The following is a 23,135-nucleotide window of genomic DNA, read 5'->3' as shown; positions in this document are numbered from 1 at the left end:
CCGCTCCTTGACAGGATCGGGCCTTCCAAACAGGATAGGAAGGGAACCCTACACCCCAAGATGCACCGATGAGGGTCGATTCCACGACAACCCACGACGATCCACAATGGGCCGAGTTTTACACCGGGTCGGTCGTGACTCCTCTCACTGCCTTCCCTGCAACACCGCTGGAGCAGAGGGACCTCGGAGATGTGCTTTTCCTGGGTCAGAGGTCCGGTTAGACTGACTGACGAAGCTCTGGGAATCGAGCTGTGCCCTGCTGCCATGCCGAACCGGAATGGAAACGACTCCTTCACCCCCAGATGCATGGATGCCAGGTTATTTGTGCAAACATGGGGGCTTGTTCATGACTAGCCGACACCCAAATAGGCCGGAATGGTGTGAAGCTCCGAGCTTCTAAAATTTAACGTTCCCCCTACCTCCGTTAAAATATCCAAATGGCTCTTACAATTCCTCAACCTGGGTACCTGTTGATCCAAGGAGTCACCCTGTCTTAAGATCGCTGCGATCCACCAGCACTACCCCACGCAATAACCTTGAGACTGCGGACCAGGGTCCAGAGAACGTGCTGGCCGGGAGGACGTCCGGAGCCACTTCACTAAACCTCTGCCTGCTGGTGTCGGGGCCTGCAGGTGCAGGGCGGCACTCTGCTTTCGGCACTGGTGGTGAGCGGAGGAGGAAGACGGACCAGGGCTCTGGTGGTGTCCCCCGCTTACTGTTTGCCAGCGGAGCTGCTGGGTGGCTGTGGCGTGGTACCGGGTGGGCTCCGGTACGCGCATAATTGAAGGCATGACCCCCCCCTGGAATTTGGGTCCCGCCACCCCCTTCACTTGAAGTACTTCAAGGCTTGGCCATGGTGGCTCCGACTCGCTTCGCCTCCTGTGGCTGATGCTCTTTGCTCGCGAGCCACTTCATCAGATGGTAGCCCTTTGCTGCTCCCTAATTGATTCCAGCACCTGGTGGAGAGAGCGGTGAGTTCCTGGTTTTTCCAATCTCTCGTTTTCCTGTGACCGAGAAGTCCTTCCCCCTTGATTGGTGTCTCAGGGTTTGATGGTCTGGGTTTCCGCCATTTTATGTTGAGGGTCGATATAAAGACGATCTGAGCTCTCCATCTTGATGACACGGATTTGTTTCACAACTATCCGCTTGCTGTCGATCTCTGACTTTGTTTCCCCAGCTGGACTGTCCCCACTAACAGGACGCCTTACCCCCTTTGACAACGAGGATCCATCCGAGACATCCACTTCCCCCCCGCCCTCTCTTCTGATCCTTCTCCATAGCCAGGTTGCACCAGCACGGTGTCGTGAGGCCGGCCCAGGGTGCTGTGGATTCCCTGTCCTTGATCTGTCTGGTTCTTTGTTGACTTTGTAACTTTATGATGTTTAGTTGTTTTTGTTCATGTGTTTTTTTTTTCCCTAGTAGTCTATACAAAGCTGTGTTTTTTGTATTCTAGTAACCAATGCAGTTCTGCACTATTGCGTGCTTACTGTGACTTTGCGATGTTCCCCTGATGCTCTTTCCCCCTGGCCGGTCTGCCTGAACCGATCAGCATGCTAACCCCTTTTATTTCCCCACTTCCCTCTATGATCCATAGGACTGTTTCTATGTTTAGCTTCACCTTTGCGTTCCCCACATTCAGCCTACGCTCACTTCACCCTTTAACTCGTTTTTTACTGCTAGCCCTCCCATTTTAGACCATGAGGGCATCTGATTTTGATTAAGTTACGTTCATTTTGGAAGACTATTCATATTATTTTCTTGGCTTTTTCCTAGAACCCCCTACATTAGCTGCCCTAGGGCAGTAGGCATCTGTACCAGCGTACCTACTCTCTTTTCCATCATTCTACTGTATAGGTCCTCTCTTACCGCTCTACTGTCCCTAAACGGCCTCCATGAATGTGCCCCTTGCCAAAGCACTCCCTCTCCCCTTGTTGGGGAGGGATCTAGCATTTTTGCCCCAGAGTCTCAGATTCCTCTCTGAGAGAGTCCATAGTGTTAAGGGATTCACACATAGCGGAAAATGGCCTTTATTGGCGTCCTCTAAGGTGCCCCTTGCCAAAGCACTCCTTCTCCCCTTGCTGGGGAGGGATCCTGCATTTATGCCCTTGAGTCTCAGATACCCCTCTGAGAGAGTCCCCAGTGTTAAGGGATTCACACATAGCGGAGGTTTGGGAATGTTCCCTTTATCGCTGGTAACTCAACACCACACACCATGATAGGAGCTCTCTTTGAATCCTTTTTGATGACCTCCCTGAGGCTGATACTTTAACCCTCAGATGTACCTCGGCGACCGAGCAACCTTTGGCCGATGACCGGTGGAGTTGCCCTACGCAACTATTGAGGAGTCTGGCTCTGGTCCCCCCCCCCCCTTTGCTGGCACCTACCCTCCTGATCGTCAGACACTATTTCTTTTCTCATCGCCCTGTTGTGTTTCCTTCCCCCTCCCTCACTCTTTATTCTTCCTCTTCTTCTCCCCCCTCCCCAAAATCTCTCTCCCCTGCCTGCTTTTTCTTCCCCACACCTGATCCATACCTTTGTTACTCATGTATCCCCAGTAATCTACGTATCTGAAACTGTTGTTATTATGTAACTATGTTTTGAAGCAATTCTACCTACTCATGTAAAGCGCTCTGATACCTCTGGGTGTAGCCAGCGCTAGATAAACTTTTCAAATAAATAAATAGTTTTGGACTCTTGAAGTACTTTTAATTCCAAAGTTTGGACATTGGTGTCATTTTAAAGCCAGGCTTACATTGCAGACTGGGTATAAAATAAAACTGACACCACAGCAGTGCACACGTAAGTGCATTACATCCACTGGGGTTTTGAAACCTACATACCCTTCCATATATTAAGGACTTACAGGTCTGTTGTCTTTGCCAGTTAGAATTAAACCAACTACCATATACCTTTTAGAGGACAGAGTACTGGCCCTGGGCTTGGTTAGCAGACCTCAGGGCACTTCCAGAGTTAGTAACAACCAACATCAGTCATAAAATGTGGGTGACTAGGGCAAAAAGGATGACTTTCCTACATTAGCTCTTTGACAAAGACTTAGTGCGGAACCCCACTTTAAGCAACCTTTAACAGGAACAAGGGGCTCTTAGTTGTATTCTACACTCTTATGCGTATCCTTAATAGAATTAGAGTTTAAATGTTAGGGTTTGAATTTGATCTTATTGCCACTAAACCATATCCTAATCCAAACAGCAAACAACACTCCTACTCAAACCATACACTTCCTCTTGCAGGTACCTCACTCAATGTAGTAATAATCTCACAGCTAGTTTTCTTAGAAGTTGTAATTTTAATGCAGTAGCATCTACTTAAAAGTGAATCACAGTAGTTGATTCTCGGTATTATGGGTGCATCATCCACAGATATAATGATGTTATGCAAACATTAAAGCCACATAGTTGCAATGATTTGCCTATGTAAAAGGAACATTAGTGACGGTAGTAATTGTTCATGCAAACTGTACCATAGATCAGCAAAATACTGACAACTATAGACCATATTTAGAGTATGAAGGACAGGTTAGTCTGTCACGAACCTGGCAGATATCCCTTCCTCTGTGCTACAGGTGCATTTTAACCCATGGCTGTTGTAACACGGCGGAAAGTATATCCACCACATTTGGGACAGAAAAACTGAACCCACAAATTCTATATGAAGCCCTTAATCCTGGGATTTCTGAAATGCTGTCATTGTGAAATTAAGTAGCAATGCAAAGGGTTTGCAATGTTTTAACTACAAGCTTATTTGAGGAAAATATGGTAGCATATCTACAAAGGCTCACAGAACTTGCATTTTATCAACCTTAAATATTACATATAAAATTGCCGTTCTTTGAAGATGAATGTGCAAATTCAACTGAAAGATGACTAAAATCAATATGTTTATATAATTAGTTCTATAATCTTGCCACAGCTGTAGTCTTTTGTAATTAGCATAGGGAGTAGTAGCGAATTATTTGTAGTGTTCTTGAAAGCAGAAAAATAATGTGTAATATGATATTTTGGTTTAAAACAAGAGCCTAATGTAGCAAAAGCTTGCAATTTGCTAAAGACAGGCTAATCATTATTATCTGGTAATCTGCATGGCATATATCAACAGCTAAATTTCAGTTACATGCATAGCAATTGTGTATACATTTCAGATATATGAATTTAGTACAGAATAATAAATAGCTTTTATGTTGTGAAAATAATGCTATGAACACTGACTTGACTTGTTTGCTTAAAATACAAATGTCTCTACTGTATGGCTTTTATGTGTCTCATGAACAAAATCAGGGCCTACCTACTCAGCCACCATATTTTAATTGTAATTGAAGGCCTACTGGAAACAGCTAAGTTTCAGTTGAAGTCGCATCTACATCTTAAATGTGCTATCTTTAGATGCCCGAATAGTGTCTACTATTTTGTCTGAAAAACAAAACTTCAAGGTCTGGTATACCAACCTTAGTATAAAGAAGCAATAGACATGGTGTTACTCAGCTATTCAGTCAGTAATAAATGATGTACTTTGCATAGCGTTTGGTAAACAGTCATAGATCAAATGTGGAAGTAATTGGGCGACTCAGTCTGAAAAACTTAAAGCAATGTAATTTAGAAAATATCCAAGGCCTTTAAGCAGCCAATGTAGGTCATGGGTGCTGAAAGAGACATGAACATGATTCCTCCTATGACACTATTATCAGAGTGTGTTTCCCTGACTAGTAGCTCATCAGTAGGTCATGTTGAGGACATTAACATAAAGCATAACCACTTATATGCATTCATGAATTGTGTTTCAGAATCAAATGTACAAAGGAACAACTTTCTATGACACACTGGTAAAATGTTTTTTGCATTTCATGTCTATATATTGCACATATTTTGATTTATTTTATTAAACATGGACATCTGAAATCCCATATAAAAACCTGCCTCTAACTTCCTTATTACAGTTCTATCTGGCTTAGCTATATTCACCTGTGATAAGAAAAGGCTGCAATGCCATAATGCCTCCTGCCAATGCCAAGGTGGAAGGCAGTTCACAGAGCATCATGGCAGTTGCAATTTAAAACAATAAAAAGCTTTTCATTCCTTTGATATATTTTTCTAAATCGAACACTGATCGGCAGAAAAGAAAGTTTCACGGCAACATTTTTATTTTTTGCACAGAGCACAGTACGGGAAAAGCAAGGTACCTAAATGTGGAGTTAAGTTTAGCAAACCTTTGCTTACCCAAAGAAACTTACCTTTACAAACTTTTTGTCCTCAATATCTTTGATACTATATTCTGTCCATGCAATATATTTTTTACAATATTTAGTCCAAACACCATCCGCAACCATATTATCTTGTTCATATGAATGAGCTTGCCCCAAAGATTTAAAAGGTTTGTTTAAAGATTGATGATGTTTCCATGAATTACATAAAATATAAAATGGATATCGCAAGTCACCTTGGAGTTCCGCAGCCTTATAAAGGAATTCAGCCTTTAAATTCCTTCCTCTACATAGTCACAGGACTCCTCAGTTACTTTCAATATCCTTATTATCCAAGGCAGGAATTACTTTATTCTTTATATTATAGAGAACCGTACTGTTTCTTTTTGCTTCTATTTCACCAGCCTCATGAATTACTTTACAATGCAGAACAGAAGCTTCATTTATGATCAAACTGCAGAAGATGGTAATCTCTTGGTAGGCCTGACTGTGAGAGAATGATGGGCACACCCAGCATACAAGCAAAACAGATTATGTGTTTTTTTCTTTTTAACCATATGTTTAAAAATTGTATGATAGTATATGGATATTACCAAGCCATTATGTTCGGCTTCATCTTTTAAGTATAGAATCATCATACTTGTATACTTGTGTGCAAAATTCTAGGTCGTTTTCTGTTGATTAATGAACCCTCTCTGGAAATCTGTGTTTAACATATGGTCAGAACCCCAAATCATAGTAGGTCCACTCGGCCTATCATCTTTCCAATATCAATAAAATGAGTACCATTGATTTAGGTAACAATACACATCTGTTACTCAGTGCCAAGATACACCAAGGAATGACAGTTTGAAAATATTTTTTTTGTTAAAGTCCCACTAAATGTAAATGATACTAGAGCCTATCAAGCACATATGACAATAGATCAACCATGTGTATAGTTAGCAATATACTGGTTGTTGGCCTTTGTGAATGGCCCACAAAAGGAGATTGACGGAGCACTGAAACTTTTCAGGCATCCCCAGTCACAGATCTGGGTTGAATCCATCATCGTTCTTTAGCTCACTTCGCCACCCCAGTTCAGACACAGCTATATGCAAATTAGTCTTGACCCTGTGCCTCATGGGAACAGTCCAGCCCGAACTGCCAAGCCATGTCTTCCCTGGACCGGAAACAAGCATCCTGGGACTGGTTTCAGGTTAACAGCCCTCATCAGCCTGGAAAGCTTGAATCCAGTGGCAAAGTGTGCAAGGGACCCATGTCTGGGCATACCCTGCCAACTTTGTTAATGGCCGCCATATTGGTGTCATTGTAAAACAAGATACCATGAACTTTAATTTTCACAGTCCCTCCAGGACTGATTTGTGATCAATGAAGCTCTGTTTAAATATTCATTATCTGAAGAAGTATTTCTGCCATTCAATATGGTCTTTCTCTCAGATACTGATTATAACTTTCTGCTCCGGCACAGAATGGTTCAACATTTATTTAAACAGGCCTGGATGTGTGTCTCTGCGTTCCTAAAAAAAGTTACAAGCGCCACATATTACTTGTAAAACCATGCAACAGTATGTTCTAGATACAAGACCTACCATTAAAGTGGAGCTTCAATATTAAATCAGTCCTACAGGAAGAGCTGCTGACAGTAAGTCCATGCTCTTGGGTGATGATAGGCCAAGAAAAAACCCTCACTGTTCATCCGGTTGAGGGCGAAGCTCCAGGAATGACCCTCAGTGAGGCCGCCTAAGCAGTATTCAATTTGAAACTTTGGCACCTTTGTATAATCTATCTGGCTTAGAATGATATTTGGTAAATCTACTTGGTAACTGTTATATAGTCTGTGTCCTATACAGCTGTTCTGTTGTTCCATTATAAGAGACATTCAATGAATGCCACTGCTAGCAAGTTAGACTGGGCATGGGGACTTGATGTATAAATTGCGATGAACAATGACAGCTCAGTGGTTTTACTGTGGACGCTGGTGCAGTGAGTAAACCAAACGAGATGGACGCCACGGAGTCATGTTCTTGTAGCGCGCACTGAAAGCAAAACATCTGCAATCCAGTTGTTTCAACATAAATTAGAGCGCGCGTTTAGTGCTCATAAAATGTGCGGAGACTCAGAGCTCTCAAGATGGAATGGCGGCGCAGCTGCGTGACGCCTCCTTTGCGGTCCAATGATTTGCTCATTGCTTTGCTGTGAAAGAGGCTCTTATTACAGGCTCCATGCTAGAATGTTTGACAGCCTGGAGCTACAACAAACATCGGCGCATGACATTTCCGAAGTAGAGTGCGCAAGTGTGTCCAGTGAACTGTAGAGGCTAAATTGCCTTCTTTTTCATTTTATTTTTTAACAAGCTACTGACCAAGCCACAAGATCACAGATGTGTGTTGTTGTTTTTTTAATGATTTGAATGAACTGCCCTGAAATCAAAGGCTTTATCCAACACTGTGTATGACAATGTTTAGATGTGCGGACCCTTGGATATACCCTTCATGGGGTCAGGCAGCCTGAGAGAAATGGCGTCTGAGCTTTCGTATCCTTTGAATGGTGACGTACTCTAAAGGCACATAGCAACTTGATATGGTAAGAAGAAACGCATATTAAATGAGATACCGGTGTGCAAAAACAAACAACCAGGGAGAAATGCTCTTTGAATAAATAGTGCTTTGTTGGTGAACCACCCCATGAACACAATTAACCATGTGGATATGGGCTGTGACCAGAAAATGGTAACCCAGGCAATATTCTCCGTTGCTGAGGCACCATGGCTATATTGGGCCAGATGTACGTACAACTGGTCACAAAATGATGGTTGTAATTTGCGACCGGTATTTTTGTAACCAGTGTGGTAATTTGCAAAGCGACTTATGTGCTAAGAAGTTGGTTTGAAAATTACCGATTCGTACCGGGTCACAATTCAACATACCTCATGGATTTTAGCGAGGTAGGTCGCAAATTGTGACCCACTATGAATCACAGCCAGCTCAGTTCACCAGACCACCATATCTGCAATTGCTTTAAATAAAGCATACATTTCTTTAGATTCAACTGGGTTTCCTTGAAGGAAAATGGGTTGCATTGAAATAAAAGCAAAAATATTTGCAAATGGCTTACCACCTTCTTTGAGGAGGTGTTAAAATACTAATATTTTGCGACCGGAATTTATTTGCAAAACATTAATACATTCTAATGCGGTATTTACAAGCCCCTTGCAAATAACAGATCAGGTCATTTACGACTGCAAAATGTCTTCGTACGTCCGGACCATTTTCTATTACAGAGGCACCCAGGTATTATTTTCTGTTACACAAGCTTTGCGTGAGGGTGTGCATTTCAAAACTGTTTACAGAGGAATATTGTAGTAACAAGTCTCCTGTTGTGTTGCTCTTTCCCCAATCAGTGGTCCCAAAAGAGGGATAGTGCACATAAATAATTGCAATGAGCTTTTAAATAATTTTTTAAAAAACTATTTTGTGAGTGTGAGTTTCAAAATTGGACTATGATATTGACATTTTGTAAAGGTTCAGATTTGTTGTACATTAAATATTTAAAAACACCGAAACCAATCACGTTTATAAAAAAAAGACTCATTTTCTTCTATTTGGATTAAAAAGAAACATCTGCAAAGATGCGCAGGATTGGACGTGCCTCTAGAGAAAAACAGGGTCACCTAAAGCGGACATGTAGGATTGTCGAATTAAGGTCAAATGTGTAGCTCATTGTAAAAATCTATGAAGCACCACCACAACTTTTGAACAACTAATATAAGTTGCCTTTGTAAACTGGCAATTCATTTTAACACATTGTGTATTAGTTAGTCACCGTACAAGTTCCTCTTAACCCCCCCAGCCCTCCCTTTTCCTTTTCTGACAGGTATATAGTGTCTCAAGACGGTACTTACATGTGTCTGGCTTGTGGCAGTTGTGTCCCTGTCGGAAATACTGTGGGTTTTCAATGACAGGGATGCGGGTCATGCCGATGACAACAGTATCCTGGCCAGCATCCAGCGACGAGGGAGTTGTGATGCCGTGGTTAATGTGGTGGAGCGGGCTGGCGGAGTCCTCCTCACCACTGATCACAGCAACGGGACCTGGAAAGCACAGAAACAAAGTATGACTCCAAGAGAGCGCAACAGCACAGCACACAAAATAGAGTACTTTTCCTAGCCTCAGATTATTAATTGATAAGGGACACTTTTATGAAATGGGAGCACGAATTCCTAAGGTATAAATATTGCAGTGTGACTGTTCACTGAAAGGAATGCTTCCAACGCCTGGTAACTAAGGGGTGCCAAGAGAATACCTGCAGTGTTCTTGGCCTCAGTTAATATTTCATGACCAGTGTGTGATCACCCCTACCAAAAACCACTAGTGTACAGGTGGGATCAGAGTCTGGAGCAAAAGGGCCTGTGGCAGGATAACTGATTCGGAAACGCTGTGTATTGGTAGCCCCAGTTAGTACCTAACTGAGTTATAGAATGTAATCAAAACCTGAACAGAAAAACATCTATGCAAAGAAGTTATAGCAATATATTTTTATGTCACTCAAGCAAAAAATATTTTATTTCAATCGAGATTAATTAAAAAAGAGACATTAACTTATTAGAGGTTACTGTTGCTAAACAGGTGTATTCTAAAGATTGCATTAGAGGATAAGGGTACCTTTCAATGTAATGGACTGGTTCAGAGTATGGATTACATTTGCGGTAAGCTAATCGTTTGGGGTTCAACCAAGAGTGAGGACGCTGGTTACTGATCGCTTAGAGGTAGGGTAAGATTCGTAGAAGAATTAATTCATTGTAAAAGTATTTTTGTAATGTTTCTAACGGTAATTGGGTTTCTCGACAAAGATATTTCATTAACCCCTTGTTCTTAATAATGCCAGTATTAACATTTATTTAGATAATGCCATAGTGATGTGGTAAAAAAAAGCTAACGCGCTTAAAACTACATAATGATTGTCTTTGTTTTTTAACAACTAAGAATACTACTTCTGTAGACACACCCAACCTTTTACGTTGCCGACCAAACTAGTGGCTAGAATATGTATATTCTTTTGTGCTAAATCCGTTTCAAATACAAACATTTCTACTAATGAAAAATATTATTCAGATGAATAAATAGGCATGAGGAAAAAAGTGAATATATGTAAAAAATAAACCACTTTCGAATTTTGACTTGTATTCAGCCATTATTCTTAAACTCACTGGCCTCTCACAAATAATTATGTCTGTGGCATGATGTCATCGCCTATGGCTTAAAATGATCACGAAATGTGTGTAAATCACAAAAAAATGTATTTATTCCATAGATATAGTTGCAAATTGTGGCACAGGAACAACCGATGTCAACGGAAACATCGGGTTGTTTAGTGTACAATAGTGCAACAACAGTAGTTCGAATGTTACTTTCTTTCTTCTCATTTGCCCCTTAAATCACCTTTTGAAACAGAAGTTATCTACCCCCAGATTAGAAGGAGCATTGCTTTTCTCCAGTTATGCTAATGATCAAACCTCTCAGGCCCTTCTTACAAGTCACCAGGTGACGGCCCCATCTGTTCATCCTCAGTAGATAGTTTTACCTGTGCTAACATTATTTCTGTGGGGACAGTTAACAAGATTACAGGTGAATCACTGACATTTGCCTGAGAAGTGGAGAATTAATATGGGAATCAGCAATTCCTGAATCAATTTATCCAGGAAATTTCCCTAAAGTACGCATGGAGATTTCAGTTGTTTTGAGAAGCTAAATTCCGCTATCAATATTTATCAGGTCCATTAATTTTATGGGAGGTTGCAATTCACAAAGTTACATAGGGTATTCTGGGACCTTGTTTCTGCCTTCAGTGGGAATTCTTCCTTTGTGGGTCTAATCCTCCTTTGAAAGTCCTCAGCTTTTTCCAGTTTACATACACAAAGGTGATGACTATTGTAGGAAAGTGGATTATTAGTAGGTGGAGGTATTCACCAGTGGCAGCTCGCCGAGGGAGTGGGGCGGGGGAGGGGCACGGTGGGGGGTAGTAAACTCCGGCATATGGCAGAACGGATTTAAGTGAATAAATACATTTTAAAAATTACATTGCGCGCGCTGCATTGCCAATTTGGCGATGCAGCACACACAATGTAAATTGTTTTATTTATTTACTTAACTCCATTCTGCCGTATGCCGGAGTTTACTACCCCCCGCCCTGCAACACTCCCTCGGCGAGCCACCACTGTTATTCACCCTAACCTAGTTATAATACCACATTTTCTTGTAGGTCCAGTCAAGTTTTAGTAAATGAATCCTTGCTCGAATCCTTAGTAGCTTGGCAATTGAGCAGTCAGGATTAACTTAGGAGATATGCATGTGTAAAGCATTTAACCCCATCAAAACAGTAAATAATCCAACACCAATTTATAAAAATAGAGAATATTGTTTCCTTCAAAACACCAAATTAACAAAAATCCAATGCAGGGAACCAGAGATATAAATTTATAAAGATTTAGGTAAAAATAGTGCCAAAAGGTGTAGCTCCAACTGAGGGTATCTCGTGGCGCTGGGCTGGGAGAAAGTCACAAGTTCAGGCTGACTGTGATGGAGCACAGGCCAGGCACAGGATCAAGTTAGGCCTGAGGAGTATTGTACCTTAAGTCTTTGGTGCATGGTCTGAGCAGGCGTTGCTTTGTGAGGCTATGCATCGTCCGGCATCAGTTCCGAGAGCTGCAAGGACTGAGATGTGAGGGCCTGTGTTGGGTCGCGTCGCACTGCAATGCAGCTGTGTGGTGAGGCTTTGCAGTTCTTTGTGTTGACTTCCATCAGTTCTTTTGAAGCTGTGTGGTGAGTCTTTGTGAGGCTTCACCTTGACTCACATCAGTTCTGTTCAAGTGGCAGCTGAGCGTGAGGCTTTGGAAGTCTTTCACATCACCTCTTTCCAGTTCCGAGAAGGCTGCATGCTGGCTCTTGGTTCCTTTGGGGAGATGCATCCTGTGCACTGGACAAGGGTTCAGAGACTCCGGGGTTGCCACTTGGGGGCTGAGACTCCATCCCCCACAATGCACTTGCGTAGTCCAGCACAAGCCCAGTTACAACTGATCAGCTGGGGTGTCCTCTCTTTGGCTCTGCAGGTGACTTCTTCAACTCTTTTGTAGCTGTTGCTGGACAGGGAGTCCACTCCTTTTCTTTTGGAAGCAGACACAGTCCTTTCTTTGTGGAGCCTTGTAAGAGCAGAAGGTGCAGTCTTAACAGCGCAGGCCTCACTTTGGCGAAGTCTAGGGTCCAGCATGGCAATTCTTCTTTTCTTTTCCTGGCTCTGAATATCTGGTGAGCTCTTCAGAGCAGCCTCATTTATCCTTCCTTTCTGGGCTTGAGGAAGGGGGGCACCCTGACCTATAGGAAAATAGCTACCCCCTCTAGTTTGACCACTTCCTATGAAGGGTGGCAATAGCCAGGAATGCAATATATTCCTAAAAGTCAAAATGGAGAAATTCTCTCCTTGGAGTCTGTGTCTGTGTATACCAGCCCAGAGGTGTGGCTAACAACTGACTACACTCCCCTTCCAACCCCTCTCCAAATCTATTCAGGGGGCTCCCATCTAGCTAGATCTCAAGGAAGAGGGGGTGATCTGGGTCCTGTGATGTCTGTTCTCTATAGAGGCTTTGAAGTTCAGCTTATGTACCCAGCCGATTCCCTCTCCTCGGCTTCTCAAAGAAGGAGATCTCCTACCACTTATGGCTTTATTGTTGAAGCTCCAGGTCTTTTCACATCTACTCAGGGAGCAGCTTGGCTCAGGTTGTCAAAGGTTAACCAATCAGAAGAGACTACTACAGGACTGTTCGGGTAATGTTAGGATAGTAAGTCCTAAAACTACTTTCCTGTAATAGTTATATTAAATCCATGTTTGGCAAGTTGTTGGGTTTAATCTAACTGTTAATTTGATACCTTGAATTACATGGCTAACTAGCTCCAATCCAAAGTTAGATTTTTTTTAAATGTAATAAATCCTTCCCCAAATAAGCCTATAGGGCTAACAGCACTACTAGAGGCAAAAACAACGTTGACTGTTTTTCCTTACCAAGGCACCTTGGGGAACAACCTTTACAATGCAACTTTTACAACGCACTACACTTACAACGCATTTTTTACAACGCAAAATCCATTAAAACGCACTACACTTACAACGCATGACACTACAACGCATTTTTAAAAACTACCTTTACAACGCATTCCATTACAACGCCTACCATTACAACGCATAATATTACACTACACTATCCAACATTTACCCTACTGTTGCACCCCCTGGAGTTAGAATAGTAATTTTTACCCCTATACTATCCAACACTTACCCTACTGTTGCACCCCCTGGAGTTAGAATAGTAATTTTTACCCTTATACTATCCAACACTTACCCTACTGTTGCACCCCCTGGAGTTAGAATAGTAATTTTTACCCCTATACTATCCAACACTTACCCTACTGTTGCACCCCCTGGAGTTAGAATAGTAATTTTTACCCCTATACTATCCAACACTTACCCTACTGTTGCACCCCCTGGAGTTAGAATAGTAATTTTTACCCCTATACTATCCAACACTTACCCTACTGTTGCACCCCCTGGAGTTAGAATAGCAATTTTTACCCCTATACTATCCAACACTTACCCTACTGTTGCACCCCCTGGAGTTAGAATAGTAATTTTTACCCCTATACTATCCAACACTTATCCTACTGTTGCACCCCCTGGAGTTAGAATAGTAATTTTTACCCCTATACTATCCAACACTTACCCTACTGTTGCACCCCCTGGAGTTAGAATAGTAATTTTTACCCCTATACTATCCAACACTTACCCTACTGTTGCACCCCCTGGAGTTAGAATAGTAATTTTTACCCCTATACTATCCAACACTTACCCTACTGTTGCACCCCCTGGAGTTAGAATAGTAATTTTTACCCCTATACTATCCAACACTTACCCTACTGTTGCACCCCCTGGAGTTAGAATAGTAATTTTTACCCCTATACTATCCAACACTTACCTTACTGTTGCACCCCCTGGAGTTAGAATAGCAATTTTTACCCCTATACTATCCAACACTTACCCTACTGTTGCACCCCCTGGAGTTAGAATAGTAATTTTTACCCCTATACTATCCAACACTTACCCTACTGTTGCACCCCCTGGAGTTAGAATAGTAATTTTTACCCCTATACTATCCAACACTTACCCTACTGTTGCACCCCCTGGAGTTAGAAAAGTAATTTGTACCCTTATACTATCTAATACTTACCTTTAATGCAATTTAATATTATGCGTTGTAATGGTATGCGTTGTAAAGGTATTTTTTAAAAATGCGTTGTAGTGTCATGCGTTGTAAGTGTAGTGCGTTGTAATGGATTTTGCGTTGTAAAAAATGCGTTGTAAGTGCATGCGTTGTAAAAGTGTGCGTTGTAACGACATACATCCAGGCACCTTACCAGGGGTATTTTATTTTGTCCCTGCTTTTTATAACTATGCACCAAAACCTGGGGGCACCTAAACCTTAGGGGTGACTTATAAGGAATAAATAGGACGTTTTAGACTTTAAGAAGTGCTTTTAATTCCAAAGTTTAATTTTCACATAGTTTTATTCTAAAAGTAGCCTGCAATGCAGATCTGGCATTAAAATGACATCAGACACACTTCAGGTAATTAAATCAACTGGGGTCTCTAAACCTACATGCCCTACCATTTGCCCGTTAGAATTATACCATTTAACATATACCTTTAGAGTATAGCTCACTGGCCCTGGGTCTGGTTTAGCAGATCTCAGGGCACTTTCAGATGCAGCATCCACAAGCATCAGTCCAAAAATGGCTGTGATCAGGGAAAAAGGATGGCTTTCATACAACTATGCTTTTCAAATAATTTCTTCACACCCTTTTTGATCACTTGAGGTGTGACTGAGTTAATTTACTCACATGCACTTCCAGATACACTGGCATATTACAACAAACTTTTTCCTTTTGTCTATTACTCACATTTTATGCATTTTGTGGAATCTAAACAAAGCTAAATGAATCTTTCCCATAAGTATTCATAAACTGGTTATGCATTTTACTTTAAAGTTTCAAAATACAATTAGATGATAGACAATTTCATGGTGGCTTGCATGACAGGCATACCAAAGATTGATAGCATTAGTGCATGCCTTTCCCTGACCATTTCCAATACCAAGAATACATACTACACAGACTATCTTCAGGGGCTACTGTACAATGCAATAATGCATTGGTTACAGACTTCCCAATGTGACCTAATTAACAAGGCAGTTCTGCATTTGGTATAGACATTATACCAGAAGAAACAGTGTGTATTATGTGGGAGATTTGGTTGCCTTTCAATAGCTAAAAAATACAACCAGCCTGAATAACAGAAAGAAATACGTAGAAAACAATGATATAAATATTGTAATTTAAACAAGTCTATTGTATGAATGAAACATCCAAGCATCTAAGTTAAACCAGGCACATTTATAAAATCCATATTGTTCATGTAGTTTACATGGTCAATTATGGCAACAGTACAATTAGTGAAAAGTTATTGACAGATTTAATAGCTGATGCACGACTGGTTAAAATAGGCTTTGAAGGTGGGTTTTTGTATGTAAAACATTTTTTTTTCAGTCAGCACCATGCAAGTGTTCTGCTATCTTCAGCTCTGTTCTTCAAATTGCAAACAAATGCAAAGCACGATTTTGGACAATAGAATTCAGGAAGATTATCGTATCCCAGTGGGACACAGAATTGTATATCTGTACCATATGAATTGTGCAAAGTAAGCTCAACAGTGCATCATACAAATAAATAATCATGGGGCTGATTATGAAGGCGGGTGGACTGCCACCGACAGGCCATCTGTCCGACTGCCAGATTAACATACCAGTGGTCGGGCCCACAGCGGTCGGGGGGAAGACCGCTGCTTCCACCAGCATCAGTGATCCCGACGGGCTGACGGTTTGTAGTCCCGAATGGCTGTGGTGCCGAGGCTGGAACCTCCATCTGGATTACGATATACCTTTCTGACAGCCTTTTCATTGCAGGAAGACTGTCATGTAAATGCTGCAAGAAACGGAATTTGGGGGCCTCATGTAGTACCCAAATGCACCTTCATGCACCGTATGGTGCATGGCACATGGTCCATGGACAAGCAGGGAGTGCTCCTTTTTACAGAGGCTTGTCCTGCGGCCGTTTGCCTGGCTGCAGTGAAAAGGAGCACTTTGCGACCACCAGCCTTGTGGTTGGATTATAATGCAACGGTCGTACCACTTGTCTGGTGGTCTCCTGACCACCACTATAGCGGGCGGTGGTCCAACTGCCCACTATTGCAAGGACGGCCAATATGTTTACCCACTCATTGAGCCCATTGTGACAGGTTTTGTTAGGCAGGAGAGTTGTTGATTTATGGCATTTCTTTGGTTCCATAGAACTTGAAATGTTCATTTTAGTCATTAGGGACACTTCTTCACAACCTACTGTGACATCAATCAACAGATAGCACTATTAAATGCTCGTGTGAATCCAGGGTTTTGTGTTATTAAACCTGGCAATCTTGGTGTGATTGCCTCTAAATTTTGACTTCAGACCTCCTGTTTTTGCTGACTCTGTTTTTGCTGGTCCTTGCATTCTGCATACTCTGCCGCAGCGGACCAGTGCTAAAGTGCTTGTGCTCTTTCCCTAAGACATAGTAACATTGGCTAATCCACAATTGTCATATTTCATTTACTTATACACCCCTAATAAAGTGTGTTAAATGTACGCAGGACCTGTAAGTTAAATGCTACTAGTGGGCCTGCAGCACTGATTGTACCGTCCACTTAAGTAGCCCATCAAATCTCAGACCTGTCACAGCAGAGCCTCTGTATTCAGATTTCAACTGCCATGTCGACCTGGCAAGTTAAAAAATGTGCCAGGGCCCACCCTTCCTTTTTCATACATGTACTTCATCTGCAGTGCAAGCCCTGAACAGCCCAGAGGGCAGGGTGCAAGGTGTTTATAAAGCAGGACATGCATTTTTATGTTTTACAACTCAAATTCATGTTTCATTACTAAAAAGGCTTGCTCTCCTATAGGAATGGATAACACTGAAGTTGCCTTATTACTTTTTAAAAGAGTAATTTGAAAATGGGAAGAGATGACCCCTTCAAGTTTTCTGTCTCTGGAATCACAAACATTTTAAATCCTAACTTATGGTTAAGTCAGATTTTAAATTGCAGTTCTGAAAATGGCACTTTTAGAAAGTTGAAATGTTCTAACTTTAGCCATTTGGGGCCTGCTGCCTGTCTCTGATCACACCATGTGTATTTCCCTTAGACTGCCACACACAATGGGAGCTTAAGTGTGAGTTGATGGGCCATCATGGAAGGATGGGACGGGGGAGCTGGAACCAGCCTCACTTATGCAGGGTATGCCCATACCTGGGTCACTTGCTCACTTTGCCACTGGATTCAAGCTAGCCTGGCTGATGACGACTGATTAGCCAGAAACCAGTCCCAGGATGCTTATTTCCGGTCCAGGGAAGACATGGCTTGGCAGTTCAGGCTGGACTGTTCCCATGAGGCACAGGGTCAGACTGATTTGCACATGGCCATGTCTGAACTGGGGTGGCGACGTGAGCTAAAGAATGATGATGGATTAAACCCAGATCAGTTGACTGGGGGTGAGTGCTTGCAATGTTCAACACTCCGTTCATCATCCCCTTTGGTTTCGCTTCACCAGCCTCACTTATACCTGAATTGGCTATGTTTTGTCCCCACACAAAGGGCTGTGTATCCCCCTGTAGTGAGTCTGGAGCGAAGGCAGGACATCTGTGCACTTCGAACGCTTGTCTTTGAAGTCTCGTCCACTTCCAAGTCACCATTGGGTTTAAGAATTGGACCTCAGACACTACTACTACTGTACACTTCTGGACCTGTGGATACTCTGCCAGGAAAAAGGAATGCTGAAAGGACTGCTGCTGTGCTGGACTCTGGATTTGCCATGCAGACCTGCTGCTTGCTGCACTCTTACATGGGTGAGAAGGACTGGACCTGCATCATTTGATCCCAGAACCCAGAGTGACTCCAGGGGCTTGTTGGCTGGCCTCCTGATCTGGAGTCTCAGGGATCTAGCAGACTTCCAACCAACCTGCTTTTGCACCTGGACTCTGCCATCTTTGAATCTGCCTTGCCAAGTGGTGCCATCACAGTCCTCCACCCGTGGAAGTGTGCCTAAGGTGCTTGCTTTAGCAGAAATAACACATCCTCTACCGAACCGACACATCACTGCTGTTGTGTGGCTCAGAACCAGTGCAGCGCTCATGCTGCATGGACAGACACCAACGCATTGCCGCCGTTGTGGAGATCAGACATGACTCATCACCCTCGGAATCCCCACTGTGCGATGCTCTTCCCGGTGCAGGGCACGCGCATCTCCATCGATGGCAGCCATGATGACGATGATGACCCCCCGCATTGCAGAACCCCGCTCATTGGAGCGGACGCATCGCCGCTGCTGCGTGGAACAGGAACAGCGCATTGCTGCTGGTGTGCGGATCAGCACTGGTGCAGTGCCTTGTCTGAACCACGCATCCTTGACATTTCAGCAACCAGGATTAAGGTACTTTTGTTCAGCAGGCCTCATAAGAACTTGTACAATGGCCTGCTCTCTATTGTACTCAATAGCAGTCAGCATGAAATTTTGAATTTGTCCCGGTCTGGCGTGACTTGCCTGTGGCCTCCAGCTCCTGCTCGCTCCAGGCTGATCCATTGACACTGCTGCTGCCCGGGGTTTTCCCACCTGGGTTTTCCCACTCATGTTTTTTTCTGCCAAGAGAAGACACGCCCATCCCAGGACATACTTATTGCAGTCCCACAGCTTGACGTGCCGGGAATGCATGCAGCAGGTATGTCACTGGCGTGCCGAAGGCAAGTTGTTTGGGTCAGCCTGGACCTTGCCCAGTGCCATGACCCCTGGCCCTTGCCCTCACCAGATACAACATCGCTGTGGTCTACACCCTCAACCCCAGACACCGCAACAAACACAGCCACCGCACTGAACCACTCTTCGTGGTAGGACCCTTCACCTACACCCACTGCCTTTTCACCTGACACAACACACACACCAGCCCACCTACCAGCCCAATCCAAACACAACACAGGTACCATCTGAACAAAAACACCAACTTGCATGCGCCCTTCACAAACCACGCTCACTATGAAAGCATTCCACTGAATGATGGGACCGCATTGCCACCCTTGCACCCAATATCATATAAAATCACTCACCAGGACTGCACCATTTTTTAAAAAGGTTTTATGTTTCAGCCATTTTCCCTCCACTTTCTATTGCCACTTATTATGAAATGGCATTATTATTTGTGGTGGGTGTTTGCCCACCTCAAGTAATAATCATAACTCTTGTCAGGCCGAACCCTCCAAGTCACTAAATTAACCAAAGCTCAGCCCCCTTGTAGCACAGACCTGACATGCTAACTTTAGGCAATGTGTAAAGTACTTATTTAGTACCAAAACAGTAATAAAGCCGAAATGAAAAGCAATAAAAATCCCAAACCAAATTAGGAAAATGGAGAGAAAGGTAATAAACAAAATGACACCAAAACAAGAAAAGTTCAACAAGGAGTACCACAGGTAGGTATTTTTTTAAGTTTAAAGTGGAAATAGTGGGAAAAAGCAGAACTGTGAATGATATTCAATGGACATGGTAGATCAAGACTTAAGGGCGATTTGAGGCTGATCACGATAGAGCCCTGGCTGTATACAACAAGTGAATTTGTCCTGCTGAACTATATGGAAGACAAGGTTTGAAAAAATATTAAGTCAGAAAGGAATTTGTTACTTTTTTCAGTTGAAGCTCCTCTCATGGCACATCAGAAACTACAGGTGGGTTTTGTTAACACATGGAAACATTTTTACCAAATTTTGAAAATCTCCAAAGACCAAAGCAGAAAGGAACATTGCCATTTTTTCAGAGGTGCAAAGATGTTCACACTAGACAAAGCTGAAATTCAGATTGATGCAGTGGAACTGCCTGGCGGATACCACTGAGGTTCCAGTTTCAAAGTTTCCAAACTTTTTGCTGGTGTCTAAACAACCAGAGGAGTAGACTTCTAAGGCCCCTGGACCTTTAAACTCTCGGGGTGTCAGGCAGAGGCCAACACCAAAGTTCAGTCCAGCTCCAGTTGTCACTGGTCAACTCAGCACTTTTGTAAAAAGGACTTATGAACCATGTTGTGGCTCTGTAGCCACACAGGAGGTCACCCAACTAGCCCTTAGAGTCTATGTCTTTTCTCTGGGCACAAAAGGGAGCAGATTCCTTACTTCATGGCTCCTCTGAGTTCACAGACAGCAATCTCAGATTTCGTTTGATGTTCCACGGTCCAGAAATTGTCTGATAGGATATATTAGGGTGCCAAGTTTATGCCTGGCACTAATTAATAGGTGAGACTAAATCCTGGGAAAATCCTGATCAATGGGGTAAAAGTTCCTGGGACAGCCTGCACACTTTTACAGTAGTTCTGGTATGCCTTAGTCCAAATAGGACCAAAACAGAATGTGCCCGGGCCTTTTTTAAGATGGTCAAAGGCTTCTGCTGCACTTTACCTGGGCTGTGAGGGTTGAGGGTGTGTAGGGGTGTTTACTATGTCAATCACTAGTGTCCTCCCACATATAACACTAAAATAAAGTTTGAAGCAGTTGCTGTGCCCACAACTAGGAGACAGATGTCAAAGAACAAGGGCAGTGTCCTACAGCATCCTGACAGGGGATAAGCAAAAATTGTCATGGCATCCTGTTTTCTCCCTTTCAAGTGCACCAAAGTGTTACATGTAGCTCAAAAAGACCTGCTATGCAGGATTTGACAATATTTTACCAAGTCAATCCCCGGCCATCAAGTTGTCCTTACGGATGACTTATTTAATATTTAAAATCAGGCTTTCCGGCCTATCAAAGGCAAAAGGCGGATGTTGACACGCCTGGGTAGCATTGTTCAAGATCCTGCTGTGAGGCTACACAGGGTAGGTTAAAGCCATGTTTTCACTGCCACTGTAGTGGTTGGCAAAACAGGTGCTGCAGAACACAGGTAGCAGTTAACGCTTAATTTGTAAAATATGAAATCCAGGTGCTCAAATTTTTGTAGGAAGCCACACCCACTTTACCAGTTTCACCCACTGGCTCCACCCACCAGGATGCCTGGACCCGAACTCCGAACATTGACATTTATGTAAAACACCTAGATTAGTCAACATGGATAGCATATGCTTCATTACTTTCTTTTTATTTTTTTGTCTATGATGCGCTTTCTAGAAAGTACAGCAAGTCTGCCAAATACAACAGTCAGACTTGTAAATTATCAAGCATCAGGGGTGTGTGCGTATGTGAATTTGCGTGTGTGTGTAATGACAGAGAAACAGAATTTAATCATGGTGCAGTGCGGAATGTGACCTATGTGTAGCGCTACGAGAACCCAGCCTGCACTAAAAGCATTGTGAATATGCAAGTCATTTTACAATAAGGGTAATAGGTTAGTAACCTTCCATTTTAAGGGTTTCCTATTTAGAGCTTCTAATTGCTAAAAAGGTTGTAATGTTTGATATTTAACATTATTCATTTTCTTCATTGCTTGATTTTATTCGCAAGAAAGTGTGACTCTCAGTGCCACATTTGCCAGTTTAATGTCACTCATAAGTACATTGAAACCACCATTGGAATGTCACACATTGCAATCTGATAACTTGGCTGCTATGGTACAGTTTAGCATACTGATGATTGCCACCTTACACCATACATGCCTTACTTTTAATACAGGAGAACTTTTACCAGAAGAACATTAACCACACTGTCCTCAACCATGCGGGATTTTCAACAGACTGATTTTTTTCCACCCACACAAGACTTTCAGATCATTGTGCTATTCACGTACAGGCTTCTCCTCTCACAGAGGCCGTACTTTTACTACAAAGGTTTTTTTTTACCCACACAGGCCTTTTTCCACAAGACACGCCACCTTCCTTCAAACCTCTTCCTGAGGTCAGGTCATCTTTTTTGGGCTCCTCAACCGATTGGAAAGAAGCGAGACTCAAGGAGTCTGTCGGGATTCAGGAGCCCCTAACATAGAGAGAGAGAGAGCCCTTCCCTTCATCGCCCGCCCCAGCACTGCACCCACCATAGTCTTCCCTCTTCATCTCCTGGCTTCCCCCCTTCCCTTATATTTTATGCCTCTCTGGCATGTTCTGCCTTTTACCCACTCGTGCGCCTTCTTTAAATGAGCTCCCTCAGCCTTTACCTTTCTGGCGGCCCTGTGGCGGGAAAGTGCGCAGTTTGGGTGGATCTGTGAGAGCACTTAAGTTCCAGCATGCTGATTGACTACCTGTTACAACAACCCTCTCCCTGGCGCTATACCTGCGCTACACTGTCTTCTATAGGTCCACCTGTGCGAGGTACAATGGGTGTCACTTCATAAATAAAGCCTCGCGGAGCACATAGTGCTTTGATGCTGGTATTTGAGGAACAATGGGTACACTGTCACTGTGGGTGCCAGGCAGCTCCTCGAGGCACATGTAGTGCTTTGATTCCAGTGTTTCTGACGTACAGAAACACTCACACAACAACACTTAAAACACACTTTTACATAGTGGCACCCTACAGCACCATGACAGTAATACTCGTCGTCTCACCTTTGACCTGCAGCTGCGGTGGTATTGGCAGGAGCAGACTGCTGGTGCTGTCAAATTGGCTCCTCTATATTTCTACCTCATGACGCACCTGCAGTTTACACTGCGCATGACTTGACACAAACAATACAGTCTGAGATCGACCTGAATTGTCAGGACCCAGACTGCCTAAACCCAGCTCACACGTGCCACCCATTAGCCCACCCCGTCCTCAACCATAATTTACTAA

General features: G+C 43.0%; 1 protein-coding gene across 4 annotated transcripts in view; it reads right to left on the bottom strand.

Annotated features, from left to right (window-relative positions):
- NTRK3 (neurotrophic receptor tyrosine kinase 3) overlaps positions 1–23,135 on the bottom strand; it is a 1,591,631-nt gene that overhangs the window by 441,748 nt on the left and 1,126,748 nt on the right. For all 4 annotated transcript variants that reach the window (XM_085644469.1, XM_085644471.1, XM_085644470.1 and 1 more), the window contains one exon: positions 9,120–9,308. In XM_085644469.1, the coding sequence (XP_085500595.1) occupies positions 9,120–9,308 (189 nt within the window). The remainder of the gene's footprint in view (positions 1–9,119; positions 9,309–23,135) is intronic.

Source organism: Triturus cristatus, chromosome 3_1 (genome assembly GCF_964204655.1).
Source record: "Triturus cristatus chromosome 3_1, aTriCri1.1, whole genome shotgun sequence".
NCBI classification, from domain to species: domain Eukaryota; kingdom Metazoa; phylum Chordata; class Amphibia; order Caudata; family Salamandridae; genus Triturus; species Triturus cristatus.
This window is presented reverse-complemented; position numbering and strand designations above follow the sequence as displayed.